This window comes from Budorcas taxicolor, chromosome 19, assembly GCF_023091745.1.
Source record: "Budorcas taxicolor isolate Tak-1 chromosome 19, Takin1.1, whole genome shotgun sequence".
In the NCBI taxonomy this organism is placed as follows: domain Eukaryota; kingdom Metazoa; phylum Chordata; class Mammalia; order Artiodactyla; family Bovidae; genus Budorcas; species Budorcas taxicolor.
This window is the reverse complement of record NC_068928.1, coordinates 14696674-14713266: the sequence shown is the minus strand read 5'-3', so window position 1 is coordinate 14713266 and position 16593 is coordinate 14696674. Positions and strand designations below refer to the sequence as shown.

Sequence of the window (16593 nt, the reverse complement as noted above, 5' to 3'; positions counted from 1 at the left end):
GTGGCTATGTTAGTCTGCCCAGGATGTAATAAGAAAATGCCACAGACTGGGTGGCTTAAAGAACAGAAATTTATTTCACAAAGTTCTAGATGCTGAGAATCGAAGATCATGGTGTCAGTAGGAGTTGTTTCATCCTGGAGCCTCTTCTCTTGACTTGGAAGTGGCCACCATCTCTCTCTGTGTTCACATGACCTCATGTTTGTGTATGGACAGAGAAAGAGACAGAAAGAGCTCTTGGGTGTCTCTTCCCATAAGGTCTCCAATTGTAGGAGATCAAGACCCCCTCCTATGACCTCATTTAACCTTAATGACTTCCTTACAAATCTACAAATACATCCACACTAAACGTTAGGGCTTCAACCTATGAATTTTGGAGGGACACAAACATTCAGTCCATAAGACTGGCCCACCAAAATATAAAAGTAAAGGGGGAAATTACAGTTCAAGAGTATACTTGATTTAAAATTTAAGTTGAGATGTTATAGAACATTAAGTAGAGCAGAGTTGAGAAGTTGATATGTAAAGACTGTATTTTCCCTAGTTCTGTTTACTTAATGACCTGTGTGCACATTTAGAAGCAGATTTTGGTCTCTAATGCTCTCACTTAAAGAGAAAATGGCATTAGTTTTGTTTTGTATTGGCTTATAATTTCTTTGTAAAGTGACAATCAATGCTTACTATCATGATTAAAGCTTGATCTGGGATATTCTGAGGACAAAAAAAGTGGAACTTACAATTTTAAAAGATTAAATAATTGTACAGTGCTCTCTGTTCTGCCAAAAATTATTAAGACCCACTCGGTTACTGTCTGAACTATCTTGGGAATCTCCCAAATCCTGGATCAATGTGACATACAGAAATGTCAAGAATTCTGGAAACAAGAATTCTGCTTCTAATTTGGCCAAGTAGTCCCAACCAGACCACCCTTCTGCAGATTAACTATAGATCCTGGACAAATTTTTTTTAATACATTATAAGGGTCCAGACTTGGAAGAAACAATGGCCACAGGACGAATGTATTATTTTTATGGCTTTTAGCCATAGGGTAGGTCACAGTCTGTGCTGTGCAGGGTGATTAAAGCTCCTTTAGAAAACCACTATCCTTCTGGTTGGAAGTATCAGGGGCAGAGTTTGGGACAATAGCTGCCAGAAGGAATTTGGGGAGGAATCCCTAAAAGGAGAGAGCCAGAGAGGGAAGTTCCAGATTCTGTATGTCAGCTCTGCCCAAATCTCTAGCTGACCCGTGAACGGAAAAGCCAAGTTTCTTCCAATACCAATCAGATTGCCACCCATGGATACTGACAGAGCAAATCGCCTCATCCTGTTTTGGTTTGGAATTCTTCTTAAACATTATGCTGCCACAGAATATGTAGCTCTTGATTCGCTCTTGATGCCAGACAGACAAGAATGTTGTGTAAGATAGCTGGCTTCATGGTGCTTGGATGGATCCCAAACACAATGCTCCTTTCCAGACCTGAGAATCTTCGGACACTGTCCAACACCATGTGATCACCCCCCAGGTCATTCGCATCGGTGAGACACACTATCCTTTTCTTCCTCATTGCTTGCAAGAGCTTCTGCCGGTATTCCTCCACATCTTCTGTGGTGCTGACAAGCACAGCAACATCCTTGGGAGAATAGCCCCTTTCAAAGAGAAGCTTGCACGTGTCTGCCACATGAGTCACTATTGCATTCGGAGTTAAGATCCTCTTAATATTTAAGGTTCCCTGCACATCCCTAGCCCATTTAGCTTCAAGACACATCTTCAGGGGCTCATGGGGGATGTTACATGGAGGATTTTTCCTGACCTTCTGCAATACATGTTGTAGGTATTCAGCTATTTGACCTGCATTGCGTACCACTCTGGTGAGCTCTTCCCTTGGATACTGGGCTGAGAGAGCAGGGAGGCCAATGCACTCCACGTGGCTGGTCTGAAAGTAGTCCAGAAAGATCCAGAGAATTCGTGGGCAATCCACGTCTCTCTGAGTGATGGTTTTCGCCTTTCTATACCAATCCCCATCTTCAGTGCGGAAATTCTGAGCTTCATCGATGATGATGTGTTGAATGTGTCTAAAGTCTTGTTTCATGAAGCTCTTCCGGGTCACTGCCTGGCAGATATTTTTGCCCCTGTGAAAATTAAAAAGACACATCCCGGTTTTCTTTTGAGTCAGTAAAGGAGGAAAATGATCATACTCCTACAAACATGTGGAGAGGAAATGGCAACCCGCTCCAGTGTTCTTTCCTGGAGAATCCCAGGAACGGGGGAGCCTGGTGGGCTGCCATCTATAGGGTTACTTCAGTTGTCTCCGACTCTGTGCAACACCATAGACGGCAGCCCACCAGGCACCCCCGTCCCTGGGATTCTCCAGGCAAGAACACTGGAGTGGGTTGCCATTTCCTTCTCCAATGCATGAAAGTGAAAAGTGAAAGTGAAGTTGCTCAGTCGTGTCCAACTCAGCTACCCCATGGACTGCAGCCTACCAGGCTCCTCTGTCCATGGGATTTTCCAGGCAAGAGTACTGGAGTGGGGTGCCATTGCCTTCTCTGTAACTTAGCAGCAGCAGCTAAAAACATGGTATTGTTGCCACAGATCATTTTACCATCTTACTCTCAAGAAACAAGGTGATTCAGGTTGTCTGGGATGTGGAGTGAATTTAGATAGAACCTTATTTGCTGACAATAAGACCCAGCTGCTTGAACTTCACTGGCCGTCCAATGGTTAGAACTCGGCCCTTTTGATGTGATGGGCCTGGGTTCAATCCCCTTAAGCCGTGTGATACAGCCAAAAAAAAAAAAAGATCCAACTGGTTACCTGATAAAATTCCTCAATGGCTGGTTCTCACAAATGTAGAGAATTTCATTTGTCTCACAGTGAAACGTGTGCCTGATCTTCTCCATGATCTTTATGGCCATGATCGTCTTCCCTGAGCCAGGTAAGCCATGGATAAACAACTCTTTGCTCTTGCGGAGGTTTTTTGAGAAGATCTTATACTGCTTGGCTGTGAGCAAATTTAAAACCTCACAGCCGAGCTGGTCACTCAAGAGAGACCGGAAGCCAAGCAAAACGATCACAAGGGACTGCAGCAAAGCTTCCATTTGCTGAATGTCTGCGAGGTGATAGGAACTGGGGTAATCAATCACAGAGCCTGAACCCGCCGAGGACTGTGCACTGCTCTCGGGACTCAGGTGGAGGACCTTGGTCGTGATACACAGATTTCCAGTGTAGCCTCCCATGTTCACCAGCTTCTGCTTCAGAGTGAAGGCGGTGCGAGTGCAATAGGACTGCCCCTCTGCGTCTTGCTCCCTGAGGATGGTGTAGAGAATGGGCGACTTGTTCTGCGCTATCAGCAGAGCATCACAGATGACTCCTTGCTTCTCTTCCAAGTTCAGGTCCACAGCCCAGCTTGTAGAAAGGATTAAAATTCCCTGGGAGACTGGGTCTATTTGCTTATTTATTAATTCCTCCAAACCTTCATTCTGCAAGAACAGTTCCTCCTGGAGAGATTCAGGGGTGTATTTCAGACGTTCTGATGTCACTAGATATGGAAAAGATTATACGTTTAAGGGCAAAGGTCACACTTTTATGATTAACTGTAATTAATCAAAATTGCTAAATACTTATACTTAAGTTGTAATCTTATTATTATAAATCACATATTTTATATACATTCTTTTGCCAATATTATTATATTACAGTGAAGAAAAAGAAGCCTTGACAGTCTGGCACACTTCATCTGAGCCTATGTGCTTATTATGTTTATGACCCTGGTAAATTTCTTAACCTAAGACTGTTCCCTCATCTGTAAAACAAACAGAAATCCACATTTACAAAAACAGCACATCTCTTACAGTGAGGAATGAATGAAATGGCATAGTGTGCTCACTGTAGCTGGTTGAGAAGTTATTCTTTCCCTTGCTACTCTTAAAGCACCTGAATCTCAAAATGCCCCTGAACAGTCCCCACTGATGGAAGTAGGAAGAGCCCTTCCAAGAAGAAGGTGGTCATTAAATATCAGTGGAGAAGATGGAGCCATGAGAACTTTGCTAGCAGAAAACTCCATGCAGCTCTGCACTGGGAGACCCTGAGATTAGACTCTGAGATAACTCTGCTGAAGCATCACTCACCCACAGATCCATATAAGACTGCATCCATAGCAAAGAGTCTTCCTTTGACATAAGGGAGCAAGGAGCAATGTTGTGACATGACAATAAACTTTGCCTGGTAGGGTTTTAAACTTATGTTGATAATCATCTGTTCCAAAGAGGTGGGGGGAGGAATGAAGAGACTGTTGTTATTTTGTGGTGGTGGCATCAGATCACATTCTAGAACCTGGATCTGTAGTGTTGATTTCCAGTGAAATTACCCATATTTCATTGGTGGTTGTTTATTGTTCCTTGCCACAACTAAAGAAAAGCCTAAACAGCAACAAGACCCATCACAGCTAAAACTAAATAAATAGAAATTTAAAAGATGGGGGGAAACATGCATCTTTGGATGCATTTAAGAAGGATATAAGGATACATTTTAACATGCAGCTTTAGAAACCAAACCAAAAGAAGTATAAAATAAGAAAACACATCATTTGTTGATTATACCCGGGAATTGACATGCATCTATGGTTCTCACAATTTTGCAAAGCAGATATACTGATTGTTCTCTTTTTCATATGAGTAAATGGGAACTCAAACAGGTCAAGTGCCTGGCCCATGGTCACATCACTGGGAAGTGGCAGAGCCAAAGGCTGGACCCAGGGGTGTCTCAGACACCAGACTCTCTCGCTGTCTCTACTGCACAGCCCTACAAGCCACTCAGACTACCCCTGCTGCTAAGTGGAGCATGTCACTAAAGCATTTGATGTTCATAGCACCTCCTCATCAAATAGCTCTTATTTTTCTTTAATTACATAAAGGGATATGCTTCCCAAGGAAATTATGTGGAGACAATGTGTCCCTTCCATTTCTTTGATATTCTACATGGCACTTAATGATAGGGGCCAGACTAGGTACCAATAAAATGTCAACCACTCCGTGTGCACCAGAGTAGTTACCACTCTCCATGTGACTTGGGGCCTCTGTGCCTTTGTGTAGGTGTGCCCTGAGACTCGAATGCCCTCCTCTACTTTTGAAAGTGAAAGTGAAAGTGAAAGTCGCTCAGTCGTGTCCAACTCTGCAACCCCATGGACTGTACTGTCCATAGAATTCTCCAGGCCAGAATACTGGAGTGGGTAGCTGTTCCCTGCTGGGGGCCAGCGTGAGGAACTCCGCCCATGGCAAAGGTCATGAGGAAGGAGGCTTGGCATATGCAAAGGCGTGATCAAGCCTCAGGATACCCCCTGTTCCTGAGCATCTACCCCAAAACCAGAGTCTGTTTTATGCTCTCACCTACACCTCTGACTTTACGGGGGGCTCTCCCCCATAACCATTTCTCTCGGAGAAGGAGTAAACGTGCAGCTCCAAGGCAATAAAAATTCCTGGGCGTGACAAGAGTGTTTCAGCTTACAGACACCTCTGAAGGTTATCTAGCCAGCCTGTATAGGTTCGTCAGGCCACATGTGATTGTTTACAGCCTCCCAACCTGAGAGGCAAGAGATGTTTTAGACTTACTAAAGGCAAATTCTTTTGGGGAGTTAGAAATTATTAGTATAGTGGGTTGGTTAGGAATTATATTGGTGAAGGGTTTTTCATTTGTTGTGTCAATAATTGCTGCTAATTCCCTGCTCTGGGTGGGACAAGGGTGTCTCATGTCAAACCTCTCTGCTGACAGACTAGCTTGTGTGACAGGATTATCCATACTCCTGCCACATGATTGTTTACTACCTCTTAACCATAAACAGCACAGAGAGTTTTGGAGTATTTTGAGAGTCTTAATTAGCATAGGGCTTTTTCTTCTTGTTGAGTCAATGATTGCCGCCAGGCCTCCATATCCTTAGGCACCTGGGAATATATTAATCAGTGTATTTGGAATATAGAAAAGGAAATATAGTAGTTTTTGATGTTAGCAATACTAGACTTTTTGAATTAATGGATTTTCTCTTTTGTAATAGATCACTGTGCTTTGTTATAAATCACTGTGTCCTTGTTATGTAAAAATGTAACTTTATCACTATCTTAAGACTAAATAGATCTTAAGGGGAACATTGGTGAAAGGATTTTCATTTGTTGGGCTGATGTTTGCTGCTAAATCTCCATGTTCCCTACCCTTTTAATGAATATAACTAACATATAGGAGAAATAAATATTAACCTTTAAGATTAATCATGTTAACCTTGGGTTAAATAGATTCCTTTCTTGATTGTAACTCACTACACCCTCACCCTGTAGGAATGTAACTTTATTTGGAGGGTGGTGCCTGGCTTAAGAAAAAACACCCTTGGAAGAAATAAGTTTTTTGGTTATCAGAAAGAAAGGATCATAAAATGTCAGCAGGTCTCTCTCATGGCCAGAAGATGATGTAATATTCCTAAGACCTTTTTTATACCTTTATGTGAAGCACCTGATTTTGATAAAGGTCAGGACTGCTGACCTCCGTGTGACTCTGTATTCATCCCTATGTGTAACAAAAGGTATATAAGCAAACCCAAAAATAAAGAAATCGGATCAGTTTCCGGAAAGACTGATTCCCCCATGTCGCTTCCTTCTTGCTCCCGTTTCTCTGGCTGAATTCCCATCTGGATTCAGCCTCCTTTTCTCCACTATCTCCTACTACACTATCCGTTTCTAATCTCTCTCTATATCTGTAATTAAATATATACTTTTCCAAAGACGCAGACGCTGTCCCCAACTTTGAATTCCCTGGATCCACCAGGGCTGGACCCCGGCAGTTCCCTTCTCCAAGGGATCTTCCCAACCCAGGGATCGAACCCAGGTCTCCCATATTGCAGGTGGATTCCTCGGTGGGGGCGCTAGATCCCACATGGTACAACAAAGGTGGAAGAATCTGTGTGCCACATCTAAGACCTGGCTGGATCTTAGAAAAAGCAAGGGAATTCCAAAAAAAACCTCTACTTTTGACATTTTAGTCCTTCCAGTCCTTCCAGAACCCCCATGTTTGTTCTCTCCTCAGGGTTCTTACAGAACTTCATATCCATACTAAGCACTAATCTCACCATGGATCTAGGGAAATCTTTTGTGTTTGTGTATGTGTGTGAATGTGTTTTTTTTTAGTTTATATTAGGGAGTCCCTAGTGGCCCGGTGGGTAAGACTGGGCACTCCCAATGTAGGAGGCCCAGGTTCAATCCCTGGTTGGGGAACTAGATCCTGCAAGCAAGCATAAGACAACTAAAAGTCCACATGCTGCAACCCAGTGCAGCTTAAATAAATAAAATTTAAAACTAAATGTATTAATTTATTTTTGATTGCATTGGGTCTTCATTGCTGTGCACAGGTTTTTCCTAGTTGCAGAGGCTACTCTCTAGCTGTGGTATGCTGGCTTCTTATCTTGATGGCGTCTCTAGTTGCAGAGCACAGGCTCTAGGCACACGGGCTTCAGCAATTGTGCCAGGCTCAGTTGCTCCGTGGCATGTGGAATCTTCCCAGACAAGGGATCGAACCCAAGTCCTCTGTGTCATCGGTGAATTCTTAATCACTGCACCACTGGGAAGTCCAATAAGTAAATATTTTTAAGAGTACTTTATATTAGAGTTGATTAACAATGTGTTAGCTTCAGGTACACAGCAAAGTGATTCTTTTACACAAATATACACATGTCTAGTGTCTATTCTTTTTCAAAACCTTCTCCCATTTAGGCTGTTGCACAATATTAAGCAGAGTTCCCTGTGCTGTGCAGTAGATGGTCTAGGGAAATCGTTAAACACGGATCCCTGAAGTGTCTGGACTGATGGTTTTTCCAACTACAAGAAATCAGGTGAGGGCACCTAACAGTTTCAAGACACCAGGATGGAGATTGTTCGGGGCTGGCCGGATCTGATCCAGTACTCTAACCCCTGACTTTCTCAGTACCCATAACGCCAGGCACAGACAAAATTCCAGACAGTCATTACATTTCTTTCAAGAGACATTTATAGTGTTTAATCTGAAGCTAAACTATTGTCAATCAGTAGTGGATTTCCCTATCCATAGTATCTGGACTCCCACTGCAAAACTGAAACTGAACTGATTATTTACCACGTTGAGATCAGAATCTAATAATAGCAGACTCTGAAAATGAAATTTTGCTTTAAAAAATAGTTCTAACTAGGTGATGCATCCCCGTAGTCCAAATACCAAAACACTTCTACTCCTGTTTGCTCTTTTCCTCCCTCTTCAACTCCATCCTGCTCCCCTAACACAGACCTTTTTTTTTTGCTGGTTCCTCACCTATTCTTCCAAAACTTCTTCATGCAAATACAAGTAAATATTTCCCCCTTTTGTTCAGCCCTCACGTCTTTTTGCCCAGCAATATGTGTGGGAGATCTTTCTATACAAGTGCCAAGAACTTCCTTATTTTTTTTCCACATTTGTCTAACGTGCCATCTTATGAATGTGACATAAGTCCCTGTTGATGGGTTCTTGCGTGTTTGCTCCAACTTTTTAAAAATAAATATTTATTTACCTAGCTGTGAAGGGTCCTAGATGCAGAATGTGGGACCTTTCATTGCAAACCATGGATTCTCCAATTGCTCCGTGGCATGTGAAATCCTGGTTCCCGGACCAGAGATGGAACTTGCAACCCCAGTGCTACAAGGCAGGCTCTCAACCACTGGACCACCAAGGAAATCCCTGTCTCAACTTTTTGCTATTACAAGAATATTATAATGAGTGCACTCTCATTCACTCGATCCTTAGTCATGTCTGACTCTCTGAGACCCTGTGGACTGTAGTCCGCCAGGCTCCTCTGTCTATGGGATTTCCCAGGCAAGAATTCTGGAGTGTGTTGCCATTTCCTCCTACAGGGGATCTTCCCTACACAGAGATCAAACCACGTCTTCTGCATTGGTAGGCAGATTCTTTACCACTGAGCCACCTGGGAAGCCCATTACAATGAGTAACCTTGTACATAGACTTGGACATTTAGTGTGCACACAGGTATACATAAAGTATAAACTCCCAGGAACTCCCTGGCAGTCCAGTGATTAAGACTCAGCACTTTTCACTGCCGAGGGCCTGGATTTGATCCCCTAGTCAGGGAACTAAGATCCCACAAGCCATGTGGTATGGCCATAATAATAATAATTTAAAAAGTCCCAGCAGTGGGATTACTAGGTAAATGGGTAAATACATCCATCCTTCTGGTAGATGTTGCCAAATTGTCCTCCATAGTTGTACCAATAGGTATTCCTGCCAGTAATGAATGGGAAGACTTGCATAGCATAGCATAGCATACAAATGCTGTGTAATAGCAGTATAGCATACAAGTGATAATATCAGATTTTTTTTTTACAATCCAGTAGATACAAATGATAGCTTGTTTAAATTTACATCTCTTATTTTGATTACTGTTAGGCATCTTTTCAAATGTTTGAAAGCCATTTGAATTTTATTTGTTCTGAACTACGTTGATTTTTCTGTTAAGTTGTTCTTTATCCTTATCAACTTTTGGAAGCTCTTTATATATGAGAGACACTGGCCCTCTGTAATATCAGTTGCAAATATTTTTCCTAGCTGGTCAATGGCCCTTTGACTTTGTACTTGGTTGTTTTAGCCATGCACACTGCTTATTTTTTTAATGTAATCATTTGTATCAGTATATTTTCATGGCTTCTGGATTTTGAATCTTGATTGTTCTAGTCCTCATGCCAAGAGCATAAAGGCATTTACAAATGTATTCTTCTAGAACACTTATGGCTTTGATTTTTTTTTTAAATTCTTCATTGATTTAGAGTTTATGTTGGTATATAGTATAAATCGTGAATATATCTTTTTAAAAATAAATCACCACCCAGTTATCCCAATGTCTCTATTGAAGCATCCCCATTCTTCTCCCTTAGTTGAGAGACCAGTTCCATCACGAACTAAATTCTGATATGTGTTTACATCTATTTTCAGATCTTCTATTCTGTACCCTTGATCTAATTATATGCCAGTATAACTCTGTTTCTATTTGAGACTTTATAGTGATTTCATATCAGGAGTGCCCTTCTTTATTCTCTTCTTTTTCAGATTTTTATTTCCTGGGTCTTCTTACTCATTTTTTCACTGGAACTTTAAGTTCCAGTGAAGTTAAGTTAACCTCTTGGTTATTTTAAAATTGATATCTCACTAAGTTTATAAAATAACAGAGAAAATTGACAGCTTTCTTCCCTTCAAAAATATAACATGTGTTTCCATTTTATTTTTCTTCTGTGTCCTTTAATATTGTTTAAAATTTTTTCTCAGATCAGCTTATCTTAGATATTTGAACTTTTTGTTGCTATTGAAAATTGGGCATTTTCTTTGATTGTTTGTTATATTAGGAAACTGAATTTTTGCATATTAATTTTGACATGTGCTTCATATAATGCTATTAATATAACTATTGGTATTCAGTCCAAATTCTTCTATTGTTTATAACAGTTTTTCATTGGATTCTCTTGAATATGGTCCTATGTTCCTCAGTTTTTATCCCTTTAATTTCTTTCTCTTATTTAATGGCACTGGCTAATTAATACTGCACAAAAATTGCAGTAGTGCACATGATGCTTTTGTTCCCAAATTTAATGGAATGCTTCTCATATCTCCCTATTAACATAATGGTCTTTGGGGGATATTGATAGATATAGATATCAATACAATGTTAAAGAAATATCTATGGGTTCCTATTTTATTGTCTTCTAAAAATTAAAATGTATATTCATGCTTTTCAAATGCTTTTTCAGTATATAAGAGGACAATCGTAAAATTTTCTGTATGAAGAAATGGTGGATTATAATAATTACTCTCTTAATGTTGATCCATCGTTTCATTTCTGGAGTTCTGTCTTTGCATTTTCATTCATAAGGAAGATTAGTCTGAGTTTTCCTTTTGTATGCTATCTCTGTCAAGTTTTGCAATTACTGTTACTCCAATTTAAAATAACCTGGGAATTTTCCTCTTTTACATGACTCTGGAATAATTTGAATAGTGTCTGTTCTTCAAATGTTTGGTATGATTCCCGGAAAACTTATTTTTTATACCAGAATAATAGGTTATCACTCTATGAGCATAAAGCCCAGTGTTTTGTTTTTAGATATGGTTTATTCGATGTTAATAAGCTCTACTAAAATAGAATTTATTGAATTTTTAAAAAATAATTATCAATGCTTATGTTTATTCTTAGTTTAGTACTGTTTATTGTGGACGATTAGTAAAATATAAATTAATATGCAAATGAATACAAAGAGCTCAATTAGGTAAGGTGAAAAAGAAATCTTAATTGGAACGTCATTATCTATTAACTTAATGGTCCTCGATAGACATTTCCACATACATAGGATGCTTCCCTGGTGGCTCAGTGGTAAAGAATCTGCCAGCCAATGCAAGAGACTCAGGTTCTATCCCTGGGTCAGGAAGATTCCCTGGAAGAGGAAATGACAACCCATTCTAGTATTCTTGCCTGGAGAATCCCATGGACAGAGGAGCCTGGCAGGCTACTGTCTGTGAAGTGGCAAAAAAGTTGGACACGACTTAGCGACTAAACAACAAAAGGACATTTATGTATCAGATTCTAATGCCAGATAAGCCATTAACTTTCTGCATATAGCTGATCAAGTGGTTTTTCCTCTCCAGAAGTATAGAAAGAGGACAGCAATGGACTCGCAGGTAAAGCCTAACGTGTTGGGAGCGAGGAATAAGAACAGATGCTATCCTTGGTCCTGAAACACGATTTTGCGCTGTTCTAAACCCAAACATTTGCCTGGAAAATCCCATGGATGGGAGGAACCTGGTAGGCTGCAGTCCATGGGGTCGCTAAGAGTCGGACACCACTGAGCCATTTCATTTCCACTTTTCCTTTCATGCATTGGAGAAAGCACTGGCAACCCACTCCAGTGTTCTTGCCTGGAGAATCCCAGGGACAGGGGAGCCTGGTGGGCTGCACAGAGTCGGACACAGCAGCAGCAGCAAACCCAAACATGCTTATGCATGTTGTAATTGATCTTCATTGTATTTGTTTTGTGTTCCATCTTGATTTAAATCTTATATGTTCATATTCATAACTGGCACTCCTCTGGTAAATTTGGTAGAGGAGGGTGGTTTTTTTGCTGTTAGTTCAATGTGTACCTCTAATTCAACCAGATCAAAAGTTCCCAGTATGGATGAGGGTCAGAATACTGTGAATAGCTTGAAAAAATGAACATTATAAGGTTCTGTCTTCAGATATTTTAATTTATGAAATCTGGAGTGTGGAACCAGGTATCCGTACTTTTAAAATTAACCAGAAATACTGATGATCAGTCCTATTTCAGAAAAAGACCAAAATGTCTTTAAGGGTAATAATGTTCCTGGATTCTATACGTGATACTGCCTCAGTGCAGTATCATGAGGGTTCATCTCTAAACTACTTATCATCAATATGTTTGTAGCACTATTACCTTGTACACATGGGCTTTGCAGAGTGTACTTCCAGGACTTTAACAAACATAACAGTTTATCTCCCTTCTACTAACACAGAAACTGGCTGATGTCAAGTAGGCAAACCATTGTTGCTACCTGGAAATAAGAGTTGTTGGAGCTCCTTCTTATGTTCCAGACCTTTCTTGGAGTACACTGGTCTGCTCTGAGGAGGGCTGTTAGACAGACTCAGCTGAGATTCAAAGTCTTTGCACAGCTGTGTAAGATCTTAACAAAGAAAGGAAATTCATGTTATTCTGACATAGTTCATCTCTTCACCACTGAAAAAGACTTTATATGAGTGGGTGTATCGTATGGCTCTCTAGGCATGACTTGAGACATAATAGCAAGATAACACCCCATTCACCCTGTATGGACAAGTGCCTTTATTGAATATGAAAGTTCCCAAATCTATCATAGAGAGATGTTATCTGGAAGTTTGAATGTGTATCCATTCAATATAAGTCTCCACTCTCTGTATCTCAATAGCATTTTGTTTTTATTTCTTCTATGGTACATAGCACATTCTTTTAGTACACTTTTCTGTGGTGTAAATATTCCCACCATGGACAATTTTAAGCTACCAATATGATGTCACTAAATGGAGAGTCGGGGAAACATGCATCATAACATATCATTTTAGAGTAATTCTATCATGCAGACAGAGAAGGCAATGGCACCCCACTCCAGTACTCTCGCCTGGAAAATCCCATGGACAGAGGAGCCTGGTAGGCTGCATTCCATGGAGTTGCTAACAGTCAGACATGACTGAGCGACTTCACTTTCACTTTTCACTTTCATGCATTGGGGAAGGAAATAGCAACCCACTCCAGTGTTCTTGCCTGGAGAATCCCAGGCACAGGGGTGCCTGGTGGACTGCCGTCTATGGGGTCGCACAGAGTCGGACACAATTGAAGTGACTTAGCAGCAGCAGCAGCAGCAGCATGCAGATACAATAGATGTAAATAGCCTTGCACGCATCATCTTAAAATGTAGTGTTATAAGTAATTGGGTTTTTTATTTACTACATTTGTTTTAAATATAATTGATGGAACTGTATAACTTGATTTTTAATAATGACTGTTTAACAACTGGCTCACAACAATCCTGAAAATTTAATAAATCTTAATAAACAGAAAGAGTCAGTTCCAATACACCACTGCAAGGCAATCATACCCCCCCCCCCAAATTTTCTTTTCATCTGATGTGGGAAATTGCCCATTATAAGACACTGGACTCAGGTTTCTCATCACCCTGCCAAATTTTCTCCTGTTTGGAAAGTAGGATACTTGAAGATTAAAAAAACACAGAGTTTAATGGATGTGAGAAGTCAAAGTCATGGCAAATATTTTTAATTGGAGTTTCTGAAGAGGCAGAAAAGACAGGAAGGGAGTTTTTTTCATCTTACCTGGATCTGTATCCATCATCATGCTTAGCCATTCCTCAGCTGTCAGGCTGCAAACATCCTTACCCTTCACCATCCAGGAACTGGGAACGCCCGAGAACACTGCACCACAGAATCGCTTCACTCCGATTACACAAGCATAGCCATATAGCTCTCCCTTGGCTAACACATCCAAGATTTTGACTGTGAAATCTATCTGGCATTGAGATTGGCAAAAATGGACACAAGATAATTTTTGTATTGCTTCTTCTATTTTCTTTTTCAAAGAGTCACGGTCAACATTTTCTTTAGCACATCCTAGAACTTTCCTACTTTTATCTTCCACGCCAATAACAAGATAGCCTCCTTCAGTGTTCGCAAATGCAGGGATATACTCTAAAATTGTGTCTTTCGTATATTGTTCAATGTGTTTTGTAGCGAACTGCTTAAACTCTATGAATTGAGACTCGGGAAAAGGCATGACTTCACCATGTTCAAAATGGTCTTTTTGAAAAACACAGTACGTAGGATCCACGTCACGGAGGTCTGGATGTATAACCTTGAAAATTTCACCAAAAGGTTCTTTCCCTGAGGTTCTTTTTGCATTTGTTTTCTTGGTTTTCAGGAAATGGAATGCTTTTCCTGAATCCATGAGAAACACAGAAGTGCCGGATCTACAGTATAACGAAGAACTCAGGCTACAAATGCGGGGCTTAACAGAAGTGTTTTCAAGAAAAGTGTCGCTGCTCCAAGACTTCACAAAAATGTAGTAACAACTCCCTTGTTGCTTTGTCTCGAAGAAAGCTTGCAGATTTGAAAACAGAATAAGTGTTCTCAAAGCTTCTTCTAAATCCAGTCCCATCTCCACAAGATTTTCATCGTTGTTTGCCATTTCCAGTTGAATCACTCCTCCTCCTGAGTTTAATAAAGCACATGCAGCCTGGCTCACTTTCATCTTCTCTTTCTCTCTCTGAGCTTTCTGCAGCCTTTTTCTGTTACTTTCACCAAGAGTTACTCTTCCCACATTGATGACCAAGTCTGAGTAAGATGATTCTACCACCAAACGTGAATAATGTCTCTCCATGTTTATTCTGCAACTGAAAACATTAAAACACATATCTCATATTGGTGAAGAATTAGATTGCATAGTACACAAAAATGCATTTAATAATTTATTTTAAAGTATGTATAACAGACAGAGAAGGCAATGGCACCCCACTCCAGTACTCTTGCTTGGAAAATTTCATAGACGGAGGAGCCTGGTAGGCTGCAGTCCATGGGGTTGCTAAGAGTCGGACATGACTGAGCGACTTCACTTTCACTTTTCCCTTTCATGCATTGGAGAAGGAAATGGCAACCCACTCCAGTGTTCTTGCCTGGAGAATCCCAGGGAAGTGGGAGTCTGGTGGGCTGCCGTCTATGGGGTCACACAGAATCGGACACGACTGAAGCGACTTGGCAGCAACAGCAGCAGCATGTATAACGGAATCACTTTGTGAAGCATCTATACTTCAATAAAATAAAACTTTTTTAAAGTTTACACTGAGCTGAAAAAGAAAAAAAGAGTGACAGAGAATGGGAGATGAGAAGCGGTGAGAGGAGACTTGAGAGTTAGGAAAGGGCTTACGACAGTAGAAAGCCCGAGAAGGCTTTTGAGGAAGGGAGTGACATGAGCACACAGACATTGTAAAAGACACATTTCTGAGGAACAGATCCATGGTTTCCAAGGGTTATGGGGAGGGAAGGGGCCACTACAAGGGATAACACAGTGGAGTTTGTTGGGGTGATGAAACTGTTCTGTATCCTGATTGCGGTTCTAATTATATGAATCCATGTGCTAAAAATCATAGAACTGCACACCCCAGAAGTAAATTTTATTGCATGATTAATTTTTAAGAGCAGAGGGCACATTATTTACAGATGGAGAACTAGTTAGAGAGGAGTAAACCAGTAGGGACAGTTTCACAGTAACCTGAATGAGAGAGAGAGATGATGGTAGCCTGCGCCACAGTAGGTAGGGCCTGTGAGAATGAAGAAGTGTAAATTCTGAGAGACATTTAGAAAGTATTGATAAAAATTAACACGTCTCTGTATTGACCAGCTAGAGATCAGGAGAAAGGATTAAAATTTAGTAACTGGATTTTTGGCTTGGGCAATTGAGTGGTTAGCAGTACCACTTATTGGCAAAAAAAAAAAAAAAAAATCAATGATTATTGAAGGTGGGTGATTGATAAATGGAGATTCACTCTCCTATTCTCGCATTCTCGCCACCTCTGTGTATATTTGAAAAGTGTCTAAATAAGTTTTAAAATTGATTTCATCCATTAGCTGGGTGGTGGACAAGCTGGTGTTCATTATATTGTTCTCTATTTTTTTCCTGTAAATTTGAAATTACTCATGACATAAAAAAGAAAACTTTTACCTCCAAAAATTTTTAAAGGAGAGTAGGGCATATGAAGGCAATGGCACCCCACTCCAGTCCTCTTGCCTGGAAAATCCCATGGACGGAGGAGCCGGGTGGGCTGCAGTCCATGCTAAGGGTTGGACATGACTGAGCGACTTCACTTTCACTTTTCACTTTCATGCATTGGAGAAGGAAATGGCAACCCACTTCAGTGTTCTTGCCTGGAGAATCCCAAGGACCGGGGAGCCTGGTGGGCTGCCATCTGTGGGGTCGCACAGAGTTGGACACGACTGAAGTGAC

General features: G+C 40.7%; 1 protein-coding gene across 1 annotated transcript; it reads right to left on the bottom strand.

Annotated features, from left to right (window-relative positions):
- Positions 1-1343: 1343 nt before the first annotated feature.
- Positions 1344-14973, bottom strand: SLFN11 (schlafen family member 11). Its single transcript, XM_052658393.1, has 4 exons — positions 13914-14973; positions 12605-12733; positions 2813-3536; positions 1344-2127 (listed from the first exon to the last, which is right to left on the bottom strand). Exons 1-4 carry the CDS (start codon positions 14971-14973, stop codon positions 1344-1346), a joined length of 2697 nt encoding a protein of 898 aa, XP_052514353.1.
- Between the last annotated feature and the right edge of the window lie 1620 nt (positions 14974-16593).

Excerpts from the sequence above, each read along its gene's own strand:
- SLFN11 (XM_052658393.1), bottom strand. The coding sequence starts at position 14,973 with ATGGAGAGACATTATTCACGTTTGGTGGTAGAATCATCTTACTCAGAC. Across the intron at positions 12,734-13,913 it reads GATGATGGATACAGATCCAG|ATCTTACACAGCTGTGCAAA; the intron begins GTAAGATGAAAA and ends TTCTTTGTTAAG. Across the intron at positions 2,128-2,812 it reads CCATTGAGGAATTTTATCAG|GGGCAAAAATATCTGCCAGG; the intron begins GTAACCAGTTGG and ends TAATTTTCACAG.